Source organism: Halichoeres trimaculatus, unplaced genomic scaffold, assembly GCF_033239565.1.
Source record: "Halichoeres trimaculatus isolate MK-OKI-2021-1 unplaced genomic scaffold, fHalTri1.1 fHalTri1_scaffold_14, whole genome shotgun sequence".
NCBI lineage: Eukaryota > Metazoa > Chordata > Actinopteri > Labriformes > Labridae > Halichoeres > Halichoeres trimaculatus.
Window position 1 is genome coordinate 21,125,552 of NW_027437192.1, and position 18,335 is coordinate 21,143,886.

The 18,335-nt window shown below is 39.2% G+C and overlaps 2 protein-coding genes across 2 annotated transcripts; one reads left to right on the forward strand and one right to left on the reverse strand.

Moving 5' to 3' along the window:
* Positions 1-301: 301 nt before the first annotated feature.
* asb4 (ankyrin repeat and SOCS box containing 4) lies at positions 302-3,191 on the forward strand. The gene is made up of 6 exons (XM_074687540.1): positions 302-590; positions 1,606-1,905; positions 1,981-2,223; positions 2,341-2,588; positions 2,660-2,773; positions 3,003-3,191. The coding sequence occupies exons 1-6, from the start codon at positions 302-304 to the stop codon at positions 3,189-3,191; spliced, it is 1,383 nt and encodes a 460-aa protein (XP_074543641.1).
* Positions 3,192-4,764: 1,573 nt separating this feature from the next.
* On the reverse strand, positions 4,765-17,029 carry pdk4 (pyruvate dehydrogenase kinase, isozyme 4). Its single transcript, XM_074687213.1, has 11 exons — positions 16,634-17,029; positions 15,973-16,114; positions 14,380-14,451; positions 11,537-11,721; positions 11,127-11,216; positions 10,710-10,787; positions 9,515-9,591; positions 9,319-9,417; positions 9,125-9,238; positions 8,625-8,738; positions 4,765-7,135 (listed from the first exon to the last, which is right to left on the reverse strand). Exons 1-11 carry the CDS (start codon positions 16,749-16,751, stop codon positions 6,998-7,000), a joined length of 1,227 nt encoding a protein of 408 aa, XP_074543314.1. The 5' UTR covers positions 16,752-17,029; the 3' UTR covers positions 4,765-6,997.
* Between the last annotated feature and the right edge of the window lie 1,306 nt (positions 17,030-18,335).

Genomic DNA, 18,335 nt, shown 5'->3' on the forward strand with positions numbered 1-18,335 from the left:
ATGTCCATCCCTCTATTACTGTTGTAAAACTTATTAGTATGCAGTCATCAAAATCACACTAATGTGGGTTTAGTTTTGTAATTCTGAGCAGACTGGCTGGTCCAGAGTTAGTCACTGTCACTTGTAGCCCTCTGACCCCCTCCCTCATTTCTTTCTATTTATATTCAGCCTAAATTCACCACAGGACTATTTTTTCCCTCCTGACGGCTCCCTTCTCTCACTTGTTGCTCCCTCAACCTCATTTCCGCCCTCCTTCCTAGCCATCACATGGCTGAGCTCATGGAGGCCTTCCACTGTGAGTATGGTTGAAACCTTCATCGCCTTCATTTGTGGCTTCATCTCTGATCTCCTCCATGCTGTGTGGAGAGCATTTGTGCCATTCGAGGAGCCTGACTCTTCTCTCAAAGAGCTCATGGAGGAGTTGAGTCCCAGACAGCGAGCTGCTAAACAGCTGAAGCAACAGTTCCTAGAGGCCCTGAAAGCTAATGATGCTCAGCAGGTCCTGCAGATCCTGACCAAGGGGAAGCTAGACATTCACACAGTGCTGGAGGTGGACGACCCGGGCATGATACTGGCCTCATACAAACAAGGTAAAGAGTAGGTTTCAGGAGCATACACACGAATGGTGACTTTCTGTGTGTTTCTAAAAACCATTAAGGCCCTGAGTTATCTTTAAACTCCAGACTGAACTGAAAGTCTGATACAAGAGAGTTAGGGAGTAAGTTTGAGCACCAAATATCAGAAATGTCTTCAAATACTTCTTGAGTAACAGTTATGTGACAAGATTTGCCGTTTTTCCACTAGGGGGAGCCAGTTCTCAGTAATCTCAGGGCTTACTTTGACAAAAAATAATGCAACCAAACAAGAGGAAATACAGCACAAATCACACTCAAAACACACACACACACAAAAAAAAAACCTATGGGGTGCCGATTTTAAAGTTGCACACACTACAAATAACAACAGTTCTCCCCATTTAGCTCTAAAACTTCTCTTTTTCTGCAGATTTAGAGAAATATTTGTGAAATATATTTTTGAAATATTATATGTAAATGTTGAACGTTTTATCTAAATGTGAAAAGTTAAAATTAAATGTCCTGATTCTAAATATTTAGCTACGTTTCTAAACATTTAGTTTTCATTCTAGATATTAAGCTAAGATTTCTAAAGATTTAGTTAAAACTCAAAATCTAAGATTTCTAAATCTTAAGCAAATATTTATAGAAAAGACTAATAAATCATTAGCGAAATATAATATAATAAATATATAATAAATATAATATTTAACATTTATATAAAATATTAAACATTTAGATAAAACATTCAACATTTATATTTGATATTTGACAAAAATGCGTCACAAATATTTCTCTGAATCTGAATAAAAAGTGATGTTTTAGAGCTAAATGTGAAGAAATGTTGTTATTTGTAGTGCGTGCAACTTTACAATCAATGCCCCATATGATCTCATTTTAAATGACACGTACACCAGATTAAGCCAGAATTAATACACCTTGAGTTTCAGAGCAAACATCCATTAAGTCATAGATCAAAAAAAGAAAAACTCAGTCTTTAAACCCATCCTTTCATGTCTTTTCTCTGCAGGTTACTGGCTCCCAGGCTACAAACTGGAGAAGTCGTGGGCGATGGGGATTCATGTGTGTGTGATGTACAACGCTCTGGAAACCGCTCTGGTCCTTCTTCAGGAAGGCACATCCGTCAACAGCATGCCCAACGGGAAGACTCCACTGCACGTGGCCTGTGAGATCGCCAACAGCGACTTTGTTGCTCTGCTCTTGGCTCACAGGTCAAAGGTCAACAGCCTGTCTCTGAGCGGACACACACCGCTGCACCACTGCACCAGCCAGGAGTCTGTGGACTGTGCCAAGCAGCTCATCCTCAAAGGTCAGAAAGGAGTACGGTATGATGGATGAAAGTGCAGATACAGACGGCTTTATGATCTTATCGTTCCTCATGAAGGTGCCGACGTCAACAAGCACAGCCACAGCAATGAAGAGGAGACGCCTCTACACACAGCCGCCAGGTTTGGCGTCCCTGAGCTGGTGGCTCTCTACTTGGCCCACGGAGCATCTGTGGATGCTCTGAACTCTCTGCAGGAGACTCCTCTGATGACAGCTGCTTTCTGGGCTTTTGACACCAGAGATCAGATCTTCAGAGAAGACCACCATCTGGTCTGCCGCCTCCTGCTCGACCACCAGGCTGGTGAGTGTTCAAACCAGCGACAGAGCACGTTATTTACTCTTTCACTCCTATCACTGTTATGACCTTTGGAGACTTTGAGGAGTTTTCTCTTCAATAATCATCCTTTTTTTTTTCCAGATCCAAACATCCAAGAGGAGGATCATAAAACAGCTCTGCACAAGGCGGCGTGGAACTGTGATCACATCCTCATGCAGATGCTGCTGGAGGCCGGAGCAGACGCACGAGCCATGGACATCAACGGATGTGCCCCGATCCAGTATCTGCTCAAAGTGACCGACGTCAGGCCGATGGCCATCCCTGAGCTCTGCTACCAGCTGCTGCTCAACCACAACGCAGCTCGGATCTACCCCCCACAGTTCCACAAGGTACACGCAGACAACTGGACAGATGTGTAACATACATGTGCTGTATCATGACTGTTTGTTGTTTTGTGCAGGTGCTGCAGTCCTGCCACGACTTCCCCAGAGCTGTAGAAATTTTAGTCAACTCTTATGAACGCTTAAAGCCAACAAAGAAGTGGAGAGCTGCCATTCCTGATGAATGTTATGAGGTAGGAAAATAAACTACAGTACACAGATATGATGAAGAAACAGTGATTTTAACAGTTTACTTTAAAAAGAAACCCTCTTTGGTTTCAGAAGCTAGACTTTCCTATGCTCCTGACACAGAAAATGTATAAAAATCACACCATGACTTGAACAAACTTACATATGGATTAGAAAAAAGGGGAAATAAATTATCTTGAACCTTGATTCTACTGTTTTCTTTTTCTTCCTCAGAGACATCAAGCTTTCTATGACTCACTGTTTGCTGTTTGCACCAACACTCCCCGCAGCCTGCTCCATCTGTCCAGGTGTGCCATCAGAGCCTGTCTGGCTGAACTCTGCCACAAAGGTGTTGCACAGCTGCCTCTGCCCTCTGCCATGAAGAAATATGTATTACTGGAACCTGAAGGCATATTCTACTGACAATGATGATGATATTTAAAAAGTAATACATACTATACAGTTTCTTTGTTGGATGTAAACATGCTGCTAAAATGCACACTTTGTATTTTCCTGTGAAAATCATTTCCAGTTTTTTGTTTGTTTTGTGGAGAGAACTTATTTTATGGACATAAAGAAAAAAAAAAGTACAAACTGTAATTGTTGGTGTGGAGCCTTAATCATGAACAACATGCTTGTTTAGTGACTATACATGGTAATGTAAAATGAAGAGCTAATTTGGTGTGTTTAAATCCAGACAGGGAAATATACTTTCCTTGGAGATACCTCAGGCTGCTCTCACATCTTCCTGACCCTCAGGTCCAGAAAGAGACGGACATTAATGTTACATCTCAGTGCCAACAGGCTGAAGTGATGTAAAGGATTTCTTTAAAAGGATTGATTTAACATAACAGGTGTGATCAGGTTGTCCTAGTGTCACAGGGTCAAGTCTTTAAAGAGGGTATTGTAATTTTTCAATGATTTAAATCTAAAGACATCCTTATTTTTCCTCACACTGGTGTTTTTCAAAACCCTTATTCCAGCCTCTGTCTGAAACACTTTGTTTCCACCTCCCTTCCTTCTGATTGGCCAGCCCTCTGGCGGTTTGTCGTAGAATAGAACTATGGGCAGACCTTGGTGTTTAAGGCCCACCCCTCCAAGGTGTCATGAACCAGTAGGGGGAGCTTTATGTAATGATCACATCATTTCAGCAAGTCTTGATAAGACCTTGCGCTATTTTTTTTAGAAAAGACCGTTTTGAGCGGTTAAAAGACGGATTGAGGGGTTTCTACAACAAATATATTTGTACTGATTTGAAAACTTGAACATAATTAATGTGGACACATAGCACTGTAACTCAAAACCAATGTTTAAAATAAGGGAAAGCCTGAAATCCCTCTTTAAAGGTCGTTTGAAGAGTGTCTGGTAAAGAAACAAACTAAAATTTATGTTGATTTTTCTCTTTACCTTTAACCTCTTAAGACCCGAGCTTTTGTCAGGTGCACATTTTTTTATTCACCTTGCTATTTGGGATAAGTAAGACCTAATAAGTTTAATAACTAAACTTGGTCATTGCACGTGAAGTTTGATTATTTGTGCAATGAGTTCTCTATTAGTTGTTTTTTAGTAGTGTTATTGTACATAAACACATTGTTTTTTCACTAAAATGGGCATAATGTGGCTAATTGGTCAAAGTTAAAAAAAAAAAAAAGAGGAATCATGGGTCTGAGAGGCAGAAATGTAATGTCCACATATGTGGCTGCTGAGTCCTAAGTGGTTAAAAAAAAAAAAAACAAGACCATGACTAAAAAGGAGTGACCATTTCTTCATAGTTATAACTTTGTTTAATCCACAGGCAGGAGGAAGGTGTTAGACCAAGTGATCCTTCTCTCATTTTTGCAGTCACTCAATATATACATATTTTACAGTTGAAAAGAAGAATTAAATAATTCTTAATGTACAAGAAAAGGTCGCCAAATACTGCTTTGTGTACAGAGGGTGCATAAAAGACAAAAATTATGAGAATAACTCTTCTTTCCCTTTCCTCTGGCCATATTCTTTCTTCTTGTCATGATGCTCATACCTTAAAGGATTCAGATCTACCCAGAAACCTGTTCAATACTCTCGTGCTTTTATTGTATCTTGTATTTGGAGGACAAACATTTGAGAAGTCCTCCACCACAAGTGTTTGTTTTTCCAGTGGATTGAGTGCGCTGCCATGTTGAAGGACCTGATACGCTAAATGATACAGTGCAAAGAGGAACTTATGAAAAGTTAGATTTGGATCTTTTTCTCGCCAAAACAAAAGTTGACGAAAGATGTTTTTGATCTGCTTCAGCATGAGCATTCCACACACTGTTTTTCACATAAATTCAAAAGTTTTTCTTCTTTTTAAGTCTGGGTAGCTCAGCATTAGCTCAGAAAGCTGTTGGTGCAGAAAAACCAGGTGAAGGGTTTCAGTTTGGTGTTGGTCTTGAGTTCTGCAGAAATGATTAACAATTAAATAATGATTTATACTTGGAGAAAATACCTGGCCTTTTTATTCTCTTACCTTTGAGATTTAGCTTTCATAATGCTCAGTCAATAAACTGAGAATGGGTTCAGCAAAACAGAAAAAAAAAACACCAGAAAAGAGTGTGACACAGAGTTGTGAAAACAAGGCCTGATCTGGCAGCTGGCCATGAAGAGCCACTGTACTATGTCTGAACCCGGGACAGACAACAGAGCAAAGTTTCCTAAAACAATCTGCAGAGAGACGGGTGAAGCAGGGTCACAGTGAGTAATGATTTGAAATGTTATTGCAGATTTGAGTTGCTCTAACTGAAAACCAAACACACACGACAAATAAACAACAACAGAATTTCCAAACTGTTTCCCCACAGATGAGGATTGTCAGGAAGCGTCTTGAAATGTTTATTTTCTACATTCTCTGGTCTTTTCAGTGGTGGACCACAACTTCAGCACAAATGTGAGTGAAGTTTATACATTTAAAAATGCCAACGAGTTAGAGAGACAGTCACATGTAAAATAAGGGAGTTCACAAGAACAAATGAAACATCCAGACACACAAACAACTCAATACTGATACAACAAAAATACAGAGTGCACATGACTTTGTCTCTGGTGTTACTATGTGGAGAATGTTTCTTGCAGCGTGCACACATTTACTTTATATCTTTGTAATTTCACACATTCATCAACTTACCAAACATGCATAAATATACACTTAAAACTTTCCCGGAAGACATTTCTGAAGAGTGTTTTTTTTCTTTCTGTGATTCACTTCACACAAGTTTAACAGAGGAATATCTTTGTGTAATTGAGGTTAGCTTAGAAGGTGTTACACTTAAAATACAATCAACAATATTAATATGTCTACTGGCTTTAGATGTGTTGCAAAACTACATTTAACTTTCTCCAGAGAGGCACATTTTTTTTGATCTAGAGGACATGAGAGCATGCCAACATGTCTCAATACATGTCAAAATAATTACATTTTCAAATGATTTGAGCCGTTATGTGTGGAGGGTTAAGGCACACAGTTGGTTAGGTTTTAAGTGACATGCTGAATCCTCTTTTAGAGGGATCACATTTTATTTACAGTTCAAACAAAAGAGGTTTGAAGACTTAAAACAGACTTGATCTTACACTGATATCATCCAAATAAAAATATTTTGACATTAAACACTGAAAACCTTCTGAAATCTTATCTTATGTAGCAGATTATGGGAACTGTACTTACACGTATGAAGCAGTGGTCTGAAACGTGGACATGAACCCAGTGGGCTGGTTTTAGCTGCCCTGTTTGTTAAGCCTCAAAGCAAAAACAAAACCTGACCCAGTATTATAATTAACTGCAGAGAAAATACCAGATGGTAAAATTATACCTTTAAAAGAAAGCAACAGACATGAGACCGCTAAAACAGCTAGATGCTCCTTTCACATTGAAAACCTGATTTAAAACTGAACAGCTTAAGAGTCTGTGTGATGTGTGAGGCAGAAAGAGCTTAGTACTTTAGTTCTTAGTCCTTTCATAAGCATTAGCACCTTGAAATCATCACAGGATAAAAAGATATCAAAGAGGTGAGTATTTGCTGGGTTAAATGGCCTGGGGGCTGGCAGTAATGATTCAGTCATCACAATGCAGGAATCAGTGGAACATAAGTCCAGGTCCAGCTCTGAACTGAAAATAATAAGTGCTCTCTTCTTCTTACAGTCTACCAGCACGGACCTTCTTCTTCTTCTTCTCCTCCTTCTTTTTGTTTGGTGACTTCCTCTCCTCCCCACCATCACCTATCGTACTTGCCAAGCTTCTTTGGATCCTTGCTTGGCATGCACCAGTCGTCTGCCTCTGTGCTCGACTGGTAATGCCTTAGCGCTGACTTGTTGAAAACAGGAAGTCTCTCCACTGACTCTGACGACAAAGCCTTTGACAAAGAGGAGAAGTGATTGGTCTGGAGTCAGGTTGTTACTCATTAGGCTTTAATGTGCAGAGTTCTGTGCCTGATTTAAACCCTGAGCACTGCTGAAGCAGAGACACACGACGTCTCAGACAAACTGTGTAGTTAATAATGATACTGTTACATGGATTTAAATGAGTTTAAAAGTGTTCCAGTAAAAACAAATCAATGTAGAGTTAAAGTAACTTGTATTCCCCTTTTCAGATAATAAATACCTAAAGTAAACCGCTTATTCTTCTGTGAGACTCCTCAAAAAAGACTGTTATATTCCAGTGTGTTTCATATATCCTGGAATGTAAAGTATGTGTAACCGTGAACACAACGCCAAGCTTGCTCTCCAGTTATGGTGCTAGCTTAGGATAGTGGTTACAAAATGCCATTCAAGATCAACACATTTACAGCTGCATATTTACTCCATTATTGCAGAAATTATAGACAAAAATAGCGATTAAAGTTTATATAAAACTTTACACAGAAAATCTTTTTTTATTTCATGTTTCTTTGTTGCCACAAGGCCACTGAGCTGACTAAGCCCGAATAATGAGGGTATCAGTGGCGGCAGAGCATTAAAAAAACACAGCAGTATGTGCACATCGATAGTCTAATTTTCTAAATAAATATCTTAAGATTTTTTGTACTTTTATTTTTTTATTTATCTATTTTTTAGATAAGCCTGTTAGTGTATTCACATGTAGGGATCTATAGCTTTCACATTTGAAACAAAACAGTACTGATGCCAGACACCTGGCAATCTGTACTCAACAGTACAAATTTTCAGTACTTTTCTGTATGTTTATGGAGTAGTAAATATCATCTTGTTCAATAATTAAACCTCAAAGTTTTTTAATTTAACATATTTATTTCTTCTGATATAAACTTGTAATGCTGTGTTCAGGTCCATCATGGAAAATCACCTACTTTTCTATTCTCTCACAGTCACAAGGATGCGTTTAGGTTCCTAAATATGGTACCGTTTGGTTTTAAGAGAATTGGTACTGCAGATGGAATTCGGTCAGTACATATGAAAGTGCCTAATTCAGTACCCATCCCATTCACGCAGCAGGGTGATTGCCTGTCTCTGGCACAAATATGTTTTGAAAGTTGGAGGCTGAAAAGTTCCGGAACCCCTCGCACGGAAGACGGTTAAAAATCAGTGCACATCTGGGATGTTTCATATCGGTGAGATCAAATTAACTAAAAGGCAGTATCTGATTTGATTGGTTTTCTTGTTTGACATCATTGGGCATGTCTGTAGCTGAATAGAGGTGTACAGACATGACAGCAGCAGCTAATGATCATGAGTGATCATGGTCAGTACTTTTCATTTTTGTTGTATTTGGCATCAAACTGTATTCCAAGCCAGCACCATAAATCAAATCATACTGTCACTTAAATCCTTTGTTAAATCCTTATTATTCCTGTCTGGGTGAGGGTGGAGATGATGTGCTGTAGTTACCTTTAGGTATATAACAGCTGCGGTGCCGTAGCCTTCCATAGAGTAGAGCTGCAGGTCTCCTTGGAAGTACTTGGCATAGAGACGAGAAATAGGGAGGCCATAGCCAAAACCAGCCTGGAGGAGAAAGTGAGGGAAAGACAAATATCAGTGTTTAAGTATCTTAACAGTATCAGCAATGTGACAACAGTGTCAACATGAAGCGAGAACTATAGATAATCTGCTTCAGTTTCACATGAGGTTACAGTTTAACCCAATGAAATGCTGCTGACTGCATTCCTCTTTGTAATAAGATAATCTACAACCATGCTCTGCACTCTGAGTCTCTGTCAAACACAGGAGGATCCCAGTTTAGTTCACTTTTAACCTTAGTTTGAAACAGTACAGCAACATCTTACTGGCCAAGTGCTCATGTTTAAAGGTAAAAGGAAGCGTGTAGGATTGTAGTGCACTTTGGACTGGACACACTTCAAGTCTTGAGAGGTTGAAGTGTAACTTCTCACCAGTGGTGCATTTCTAGAGTTATCCCCATGGACAGGACTGGGAGCTGTGGAGTACATGTAACTGAACAGACGCTCGATCTTCCTCATGGGGACTCCGCCCCCCTTGTCCGACATCTAACAATAAAAGACAGATATGTGAGATTTACAGTCGTCTTCTCATTGCTCTGTAAACAGGCTCAAGTTCAGACAGCTACCTTGATAGTGAGGTCCTCACTGCCCAGGGAAACTCGCAGTTTGATCGGAGGCAATGTTGGGCTCATCTCATGGGTCTCTACTGTTGCTCTCATGGCGTTCTGACAGAGAGTGCAGTTGACAGACAACAAAACAAGTGAGCTGACATGAGGTGACAGAAAACATAGATAAAGTTTCCACGTTAGCCTGTTGCTGTACCTTGAAAAGCTCAAACAGCATATGGTAGAGGTGGGATGGTACATACACAATGTGGAGTGGCTGTTTGGGGTTTTTAGCTGTGAGAAAAGAAAAAGGAATGAGTGTGATGCTGTCAGATCAATACAGTTACACTTCTTAGTTTAATGTACACTTCACAAAACATATTTCAATTATGCCTTGAGGAAGTGCAACTATGTAGCTGCATTAAGTGATGAAAGATTAGAGTAAATCTTCAGAGAATCTGCTGAGAACATGCTGACAGAACATTTAAGATTAAAGCACAGCTACATGATCAGTCTGATTTACTGCACTGAGAGTCAGTGTGATTTATTGCCTTGCTTAAGCATCAAACACCTCATTTTATTGTACTAGGTTACGTAAGCTATGAATTAACAGAGTACTCCTGTCATGTTTATAGTGTAAAGATAAATCAAAGTCACTTAGGTTTTACAACCCTAAGAGTATAAGATTTGCACATTTCATAAGTTCAGGCAGCCCACATCAACACAAGCCCCTATCAGCTGACAGATCATCTGATAACATCCAACTGGGGAATAACTAAATGGCCATTCTTTTTAAACTGTTCCAGCCTACCTACTCTTGCACCTCCTGCAAACCATCTTCTCCCCAACACCTTCTCTGCTGTGTCTGATTTGATCAGTGTCATTTGTGTTGTAACTGATGCTTGTTCTGGTCTGTTCTGTACCCTGGGGGGTCTTTGCAGCTGTTCCCACTGTCCTGATTTTCATGTATGTGCATGAGGTGTTCCCCCCACCTCAGGCTTTTGGATTCCACACAGGCATGAGGAATCCCTGATCTACCTCCATGTCCAGTTGACTATACAGCTTTTTATATTTATGATGGTTGCCATATTATTATCGTTTTGTTTATATCGCTGTATTTTGCACCAGATGGAACTGCTTAAATTTCACTGTATTTGTATACTGACAATAAAGGAATCTGAATCTGAATGAGGCCAAACATAACTTATTGCATACAAAAACTAAATTATTTAGTTGAGAGTGGTTCTGTCTGTATGACATGTTTGTGTAAATCATGTAGTAAAGTTTGGGTTTGCTGAATATCTGCCTAAATTTTCACATTTTCTGTATTATTGCAGTGAATTAAAGAAGCAAAACACACAGATCAGAAATTTCTACAAGTAGACAAATTTAGGCTATTTTGCACTATTTACCATTGATTTCTGTGATTTCCATGTCAGGAGAGGTCAGGTAATACTGCTCACACAGCATTTTGGAAGTTTCATAGGCATCTATGAAGTGCAACAAAAAGACAAATCATCTGTGGTTATTATTTCACATGAGCAATATTAACCACAAAGAATGCTTCCCATGCTGAACAGAGTACAGCACCAGCACCAGAATGACTTTTAGTGAGCCTACTTTCACAACAGTCAAGAGGGAGGTCTAGGACAGCCATGATGAAACATTTAACTTCCTTTTATGTGTGATTACAAAGGTCAGACAGTCATGATGCTGCACAAACAGACAGAGGTGGAAAACAGACAAAACATTTGGCTTGGGTTTGTATGTGTGTGTGTGTGTGTGTATGTGTGTGTGTGTGTGTGTTAGTGAGTGTATTCAGTTATTACCTTTTACGACCTCCACGACATCACAGCTGGGGTCAATGCTGCCGATGTGTTTGGGATGGGCTGGGTTCACATTACCACTGAAGATTAAGGCTAAAGGGCAAAACAAAGATGTGTGACTCAAACAAAACACACACACACACACACGCACGTATGGTCACAATGCACTGTCCAGAGACACTTTACATTTGTTAATGTTCAATAAAAAATAAGGCACATAACAAGTTCAGAGTCTTCCCTGCTGTGAAGTAAAGTTAAAAGAAGAGCGCTGAACACTCAGTGCTGCTCATGTGGTTATGGAAGAAAACTGAAAATGTGCATAATCAGCACTTTGAGCTCAATTTGATGACTCAAACTTTGTGTGAGGAACTGTGTTGATTAACTCACAGTCAATCACAGAGTGCTATACTGACTGTGCTGGTTCATGAGCATGCGAGTGGAGATGCGGCTCATGTAGAAGCGATCCAGGAAGTACTGGACGTTCTGGTTGGTGACGGGGTCCACTCCAAAGGCGTCCTTGTACTCCACCACGCCCTGAGCCATGGTTGGCACCACATTGTTGTGTCGATTGCGGACGTTCACGAGAGTCTGTGTGAAGCTGCAGAGGAAAAGGTGATGAGAATGTGAGGTGGCGACGTAGTACACCATTTTACACTGGCATGCATGGTATTATAACACATGCCAGCTAATGATAGCTTATGGCCACGTTTTGGCATAACAACATGGCTAAAAAAAGAAACAAGGGCCACCTGCTCTGAAAACACAGTGCCCTGTGTACACACAGTAATCAATATTTGATCCTTGATGTCATTTGCTGCTTTGTTTGTTTGTTTTGGCTGCTTGAGATGTACCAATGTGCAAGAGTTTAATAAGAGAGGATTCTGGTAGATTCTTTGTTTTACCAAATTTGATAAATTCATCCTAACCGACATCAAACTGTGTTAGTTTTAAACATCTTTACCCTCAGTTATTGTTAGGGATGCACAATATTGGATTTTTGCCGATATCCTATATGCCGATATATCGAAACTCCTTTTGGCCGACACCGATACAGACACCGATACCGATACCGATAATCACAAGTTTGTTTGTTTTTTTCAATTTAAAGAAAGCTAAGTCTATCCTGTTCTGGAATTTATATGTTACTCTTATTGTGACGGTCTTATTTGTTTAAGAAACACACATAAAACAAGACAAAAAACATTTGATTTTACCATAAATAAGAAATGTATTATTTTTTCAAACTCAAGACGTTCAGTATTGAAATACAGAAAAATAATTTCTTTAGATCACATGAACTTAAAATGTACAATGCATTTTTAAACATAACCAAGTTGCATTTGATTATTTTAGAGCTACTGTAACAACCTGGTGACAGACACAGAGCTCTGCAGTGCAAATAAATGAAGTGCTACATTTGATTTAAGGAGCTTATTTTTCAGATGGAAAATAACAATAATCCTAACTGAATAGCACCTTATGGGGTATGCCTATCGGCAGAAATTTTCATATCTGCCGATACCGATAAACGTGTTTTTAAGCTTTTATCAGCCGATACCGATATTGTGCCGATAATATCGTGCATCCCTAGTTATTGTACAACTTAAACAGCCTAAGTGGCTAAACAGCCTAAGTGGCTAAACAGCCTAAGTGGCTAAACAGCGCGTCTATTAATAAAATCCTTGATCTTGTCTCAAGATTAAAACATTTAGTTAGCCAGTTGGCACCACTATTTGATTATACTAATTTCTATTACTTAAAACCAGATATGTTGGTTTTTAGCTGTGAGTTGTGTCTAAGCTCCAGCACAGCCAAACGCCACAAGCTGAGGCTGCAGCTTAGATCAATGCTAACTATCAAGATAAAGCTCAGTGCTGATGCTAAGTGGTGCACCTGGGTTAGGCAGCACTGTGGTCTAGATGAAGATGTGTGTAGGCCGTTGGAGCTAACCAGTTTTGGAAACTAATATAATTGCCATTTTTGGACCAATATTGCAATTGCAATTTAGCATGCAATCTACTTATTTATTTATTTAATTAATATCTTTTCTTTTTTTGAGGGAGGGGATATCTTCTGCTTTACACACTAAACACAAGCATTAAATCATTTTATAGTATGACCAGCACAGCAAAGAATACTGTCAAAATATAAACAAATCTTTCCTGTAGGCCAGGCCTAGATGTTATGATGAAACCAGATGAACTGATGCATGAATTGATACAAATAACATATCTTTATTTAACTAGTACAATCACAGTAGAGCACTGACTGATTCATTTAACCTCAAGCCTTGTGGATGTGTAATATTTTCGCCAATGTTTGTTTTCCTGCAGATGGTATGACGCTTTTTTAAGCTGTGTCAAAAAAACATTAGCTTGATTTTGACTGTCATCTGAGGAAGGTCTTACCTTTACTACATCACTTAGTCTGGATTTAAATTCATATTTCCGAGTTTGGAAATGAGTCCTGGTGTAGTCTGACAAAAGAGCTCCTATCTGCTTCAGACATATCACCAAGAGTGACTCTTTTCCATGAAAAGTGTCAATACGGGCTGTTTTGGGAACATGCTGTAACCAGGTGGCAGCACTTTAAGGCATTTAACTGCTGCCCTTTTCATTCTACTGCTGCCCTACTCAACATACATTTAAGATTATACAGAAACAAGCAGTCTGATGGTGCTTGCTTGTTTTTGTAGCTCTTTAAGCGGCATCGATATTAACTTCACTGTGTTTAATAAACATCCTAAAACTCTGCTCAGGACATTGAAATAAGCAAATGGAAAACTAATAACTACAACCCAAGGTCAAGTTAGTTGTGGAAATTTATGCAGAAATAAGATTTTAACTCCCAGAAAATTGGACCAACTGACCCACCATTGCCAAATAGAAATGAGGTGAAACATGCTAGATTTAGCTGAAACAGAAAGGAGCATTAACTAAATGGAGCATGTTTCTCCCAGTCTGGCAGTAATCTTCAGGAGCTACAAAAAAAGGTAGGTGAACCTAAATGATGCATTTTCAAACAGGAAATACCCCATCAGAGGTTTGTTGTGAATCTGATCGCACTCTGGCGCAGTCTTTGCTTTGTAGTTTGAGGCTGACAGCAAGCGGTTAACAAATACAGAATTAGTGGATTAGTGTTGGCAGTGACAAAGAACTTATCGAACTGGAATGGTAACAGACGTAAACATAGACAGACAGTCTTCAGGTCTACACAGGGTAAACACTGTATTTAAGAGTGTGTGTGAGTGACTTACTCTGTCAGGACTTCCCGATCATCTGGATCTTTTTCTAAAAAATCTACAAGCTCCAACAAACTCTGTGAATACCTGTTGGACATAAAAGAAAGAGTAAAAAATTCAGCTTGAAGTACTTTATTTGATAACAGATAGAACATAAAAACACTGCAGTGTGGTTAAAAGAAACATCTATGTGATTGCATTCAACTGAAACTATGTTCAGGGCATTTAAGCTAATGTGTTTAACAACTGTGTAATAAGGCATAAAGAATTTCCACATGACTACAATTTACAGTCCTGTCTTTAGATAAGAGTAACTGTTTTTATCTGTAGTTTAGTGGATGTGTGTTGTCAAGTGCGGGAGAACATTGGCGCATACTCCCTTGCACTGTGCTGCTGCAACAGAGAAACTGGGTGAAAGGTTATACCACTGTGTGCCTTTGATTCCTGCGCGCTTGCGTCTTTTGTCCCTCGGCTGACCTTCCACTCTCAAACTTTAGAGCCTGTCTCATAACGCAAAGACTCAGCTCAATAAAGAAATGTTCTGCGGCTGTTGTTTTCACGAGCTCTCCAGGAAATTTAAAGAGATCATTCTGCTTTTCAACAACACTGAAAAGTGGCAGACTCGATTTTTTTTCCCCTGCAGTTCAAAAGAGAAACAGCAGTGGTAAGAGAAAGTCACAGTACTAGAGGTGCATTGCCAAATATAGATGTTACAGTGGCTGTTGTTGAAGGGGCTGGGGGTGGGGTAATGACCTTAATGTTAACATTACTTGTATACCTAACATGATCAACAAGCTAGGCTAAGGCTGTTTAAAAACAACCTGTAACTTTGATGGTTGTTCTTTACTGTATGCTAGCTGTAAATTGGTGTTAAAAGACTGGATCATTTTCAGGGGGTACTCTGTCATTATCCAGCTATGATAAGATGCAGATATCATTTCTTTCAGACTTTCACACACAACTACATCCTTAGGTTTAAATCCTTTCACTGTAAAAAATAAAGACAACATCATTTGTGAGCACATGCTGGTATAAACATACCTAACTGGGGGTTATGACCACAAACACATCTTTATGGTGGAACATAAAACTGAAGCATGTATAGGATCTAAAATGGCCCGTTACACAAGCACAACTTGTTGACATGAAATCAGGGGCTATAAGGTTCCTCATACTCCCTTATACTATCTAATTAGAACAAAGATCATGCTGGCAAGCGTATTCCTGGATCACAGGCATTCAGCCAATGAGTGCATAGAGAACAGCTGAGTGAAGCAGGAGGAGCCTTGCATATTTAAACAGAGCAGACCAGGACAAAACCTCATATAACCTCTGACAACATAGACAAGAACGTTGTCACCATCATATGATATCTTAAACTCAATTATCAGATAAATTTATAGCCATTTGAGTGACAAATTGCAAACATACTGTGCTTTACACTAGTTTATTCTTTCATCTAAAATCATTAAGGCTGGAATCTAGATGCTACTGTTTTATCACTATCCACTGCACAAATGAAAGTCAGAAACCTGTTGTGAATTAGGATTCAGTTTGTCCAGATGGTGATTTTGTGTCACACAGAGTTATGTAGTGTACATATCTTACCAGCTAGTCAGCAGCTTTAGGGATGGAGTGCTGAGGAGCTTGTCAGGGAGGTAATCAATTTCTTTCATGATGTTTGCAAGTCTGACAGGAAGCTCCTGACGCAGGAACACAAATGAGGTCTTCTCGCATGCATTGGCTGAGCCTGCAGTCACATGAGGGTCAGAGACAGGAAAACAGTGATCATTTAAATTTAGAGGCAGTATGTGAAGGATTATTGAAGGACATAGCATGCATAGACAGTTCTGTTTTGCACATTTATCTTGAAAACCATGTGCAGCTTTAGTGCATCTTCTATGCTGAGTCAATAGTCATATGGGAGCTTGTGGATGTCAAAGCATTGAGCTGCTACGTGGGCTTTGCTCCTACAGATGGTTTCAAGGGTCATTTTACAGGTTAAGCCAGCAAAATCAAAGATGTATCTTCCAATCGGAGGACGATCCGATTAAACAAGTAACAGGATTCAGAGACGTTGCTATCATCTGCATGCATGTCTTCTTTTCCGTGGTAATAACTGCACTGTATGTGTATTTCCTGTACAATACCAAGCCAGAAGTCACGACTCAGACAATAACGTGAGCTGCAGAACTACCATGTGAGGACAGAATTAAGTAACGTTCAATGTCCAACAGAAAAACAATCGATACGGCAGGGAAGCACTTACCAAAGTCAATGAATTGCTTCATTGACAAAGGAGAGGGGGAGAACTTCGAAAACCTCTCCACTTGTTTCGGTATCCCAGCAACGGAGCCATTTTTTAGCAGAAACTGGGCGAACTTCATTTTTGCTCCCCGTCAGAGACCCCAACGGTCCGAGTAAAACAGGCACAAACTGTCCTTTCCTCCCCCTACACACTCCACCTTGACTGCTGTTCAGCTAGCAAGGCTAAAGCTCGACGTCGTAGCTACAAGGCACCGCTGGTGAACATCTTTCAGGATGCAGGATCAATTCCCCATCGTAGTTCTTGTTGAACGGTTTCCTCGCATCTTGGCAAGTTGTTGAATGTCCTTCAAATGCAACTTCCAGCACTGCGAGACGTGTTGTTGTTGTTGGGAGGGAAGAGGTGGGGATTGACATCTCAACCAACCAATGAGAGCCAAGATGTTCCTTTCTACCACGGTATCTTATGGATGAGCGCAATCAATGAAAGTCATTGTGCATTGTTATAATTTCCTTTGCAAGAGAAACATTTAAATAAAGGTGAATGAAGGAAAATCATGAATGATATCAAAGTGGTAATTTAAGAAAGCTAGTACCCTAATAAGAATGTTGAAAATGGGTGTAAATTACAAGAGAAAGAGAGTGCAGCTGGCAGATGATGAAAGTGTAAACCATCTGAAGAGTTCATGTAAAAGGGAAATCTAAGTGAAAAGTGTACACTTTTTAAAGTAGAAATAACTGCTGACTTTGAGTGTGTTGTTTAAGATGTGTATTCCAATGTGTGCCCATGAAAGTGTACTTCATAAAGCAGCACACAAAACTATTCAATTTAATGTTTACACTTTACTGGAATATAGTGGGGTGCAATTTTAAGTGCACAAAAGGTGCAACTGAAAGTGCACGCCTGTTACTCTTCCATGTGCACTTTTGAAAGAAAACTTTGAAGTGTGCTTCAAACTATTCACTGACAGGTGTACACTTTAAAGTGCGCAGTTATTTAGATAAATTGGTTGACAAGTATTTAAAAGGATGAAAATTTACTTACAAATGCACTATAATGTTACATTTTTAACTGACCTGTGCTGTGTATGCAGACATGTGCCCTTGGAGGTGAAAGCTTACATTTCAACATGTATAACTAGATGTGTACACTTACAGCTGGGTCATTATTTAAATGCGGTGCCTTTTGCGTCCCCAGCCTAAATCCAGCTGTATTTTCTGAAAATAATAGAATTTTTAAAAAAACTTTTTATTTTAGTGAAATTTCACTAATTATCTGTTAAGAACACAAGGATATAACTCATAAAACTTAAACAGTTTTTTTTAAATACCATTTAAAAAATTGAAAATGTGCTATTTTGCCATATGTCCCCAGTGCCCTTTACATTGTTTCGTTCAAGAAAATTATGTTTTGTTTTGTTTTGTTTTGTTTTGTTTTGTTTTGTTTTTTTCAAAATATTTCTGGATATTTTTATTCAGCTATAAGAGGTTCTTTATATATTTGATAATTTCATCAGCAAAAAGTTATATTTTTGTCTAAAATTGCAGTTTAGTATTTGTCCCTGGATTTAGTGTCCACTGTGTTATCCTAAGTTACTGTACCTCTAAGAAGGCTCCACCAACATCAGCATGATGCAGTCTTTTGATGTGATGTCATTCCAGAGGAGGGAAATTCAACAGTGGTAAGATTACTCACTTTTCTTTTG

What these genes read in the sequence shown, in the direction of transcription:
- asb4 (XM_074687540.1), top strand. Translation starts at nt 302, where the DNA reads ATGGTTGAAACCTTCATCGCCTTCATTTGTGGCTTCATCTCTGATCTC. An exon ending in CCTGCTCGACCACCAGGCTG is followed by an intron (nt 2,224 to 2,340) that starts GTGAGTGTTCAA and finishes TTTTTTTTCCAG; the next exon opens with ATCCAAACATCCAAGAGGAG. An exon ending in ACCCCCCACAGTTCCACAAG is followed by an intron (nt 2,589 to 2,659) that starts GTACACGCAGAC and finishes TGTTTTGTGCAG; the next exon opens with GTGCTGCAGTCCTGCCACGA.
- pdk4 (XM_074687213.1), bottom strand. Translation starts at nt 16,751, where the DNA reads ATGAAGTTCGCCCAGTTTCTGCTAAAAAATGGCTCCGTTGCTGGGATA. An exon ending in GATCGGGAAGTCCTGACAGA is followed by an intron (nt 11,722 to 14,379) that starts GTAAGTCACTCA and finishes TTTCCTCTGCAG; the next exon opens with CTTCACACAGACTCTCGTGA. An exon ending in GTGAGGACCTCACTATCAAG is followed by an intron (nt 9,239 to 9,318) that starts GTAGCTGTCTGA and finishes TTTTATTGTTAG; the next exon opens with ATGTCGGACAAGGGGGGCGG.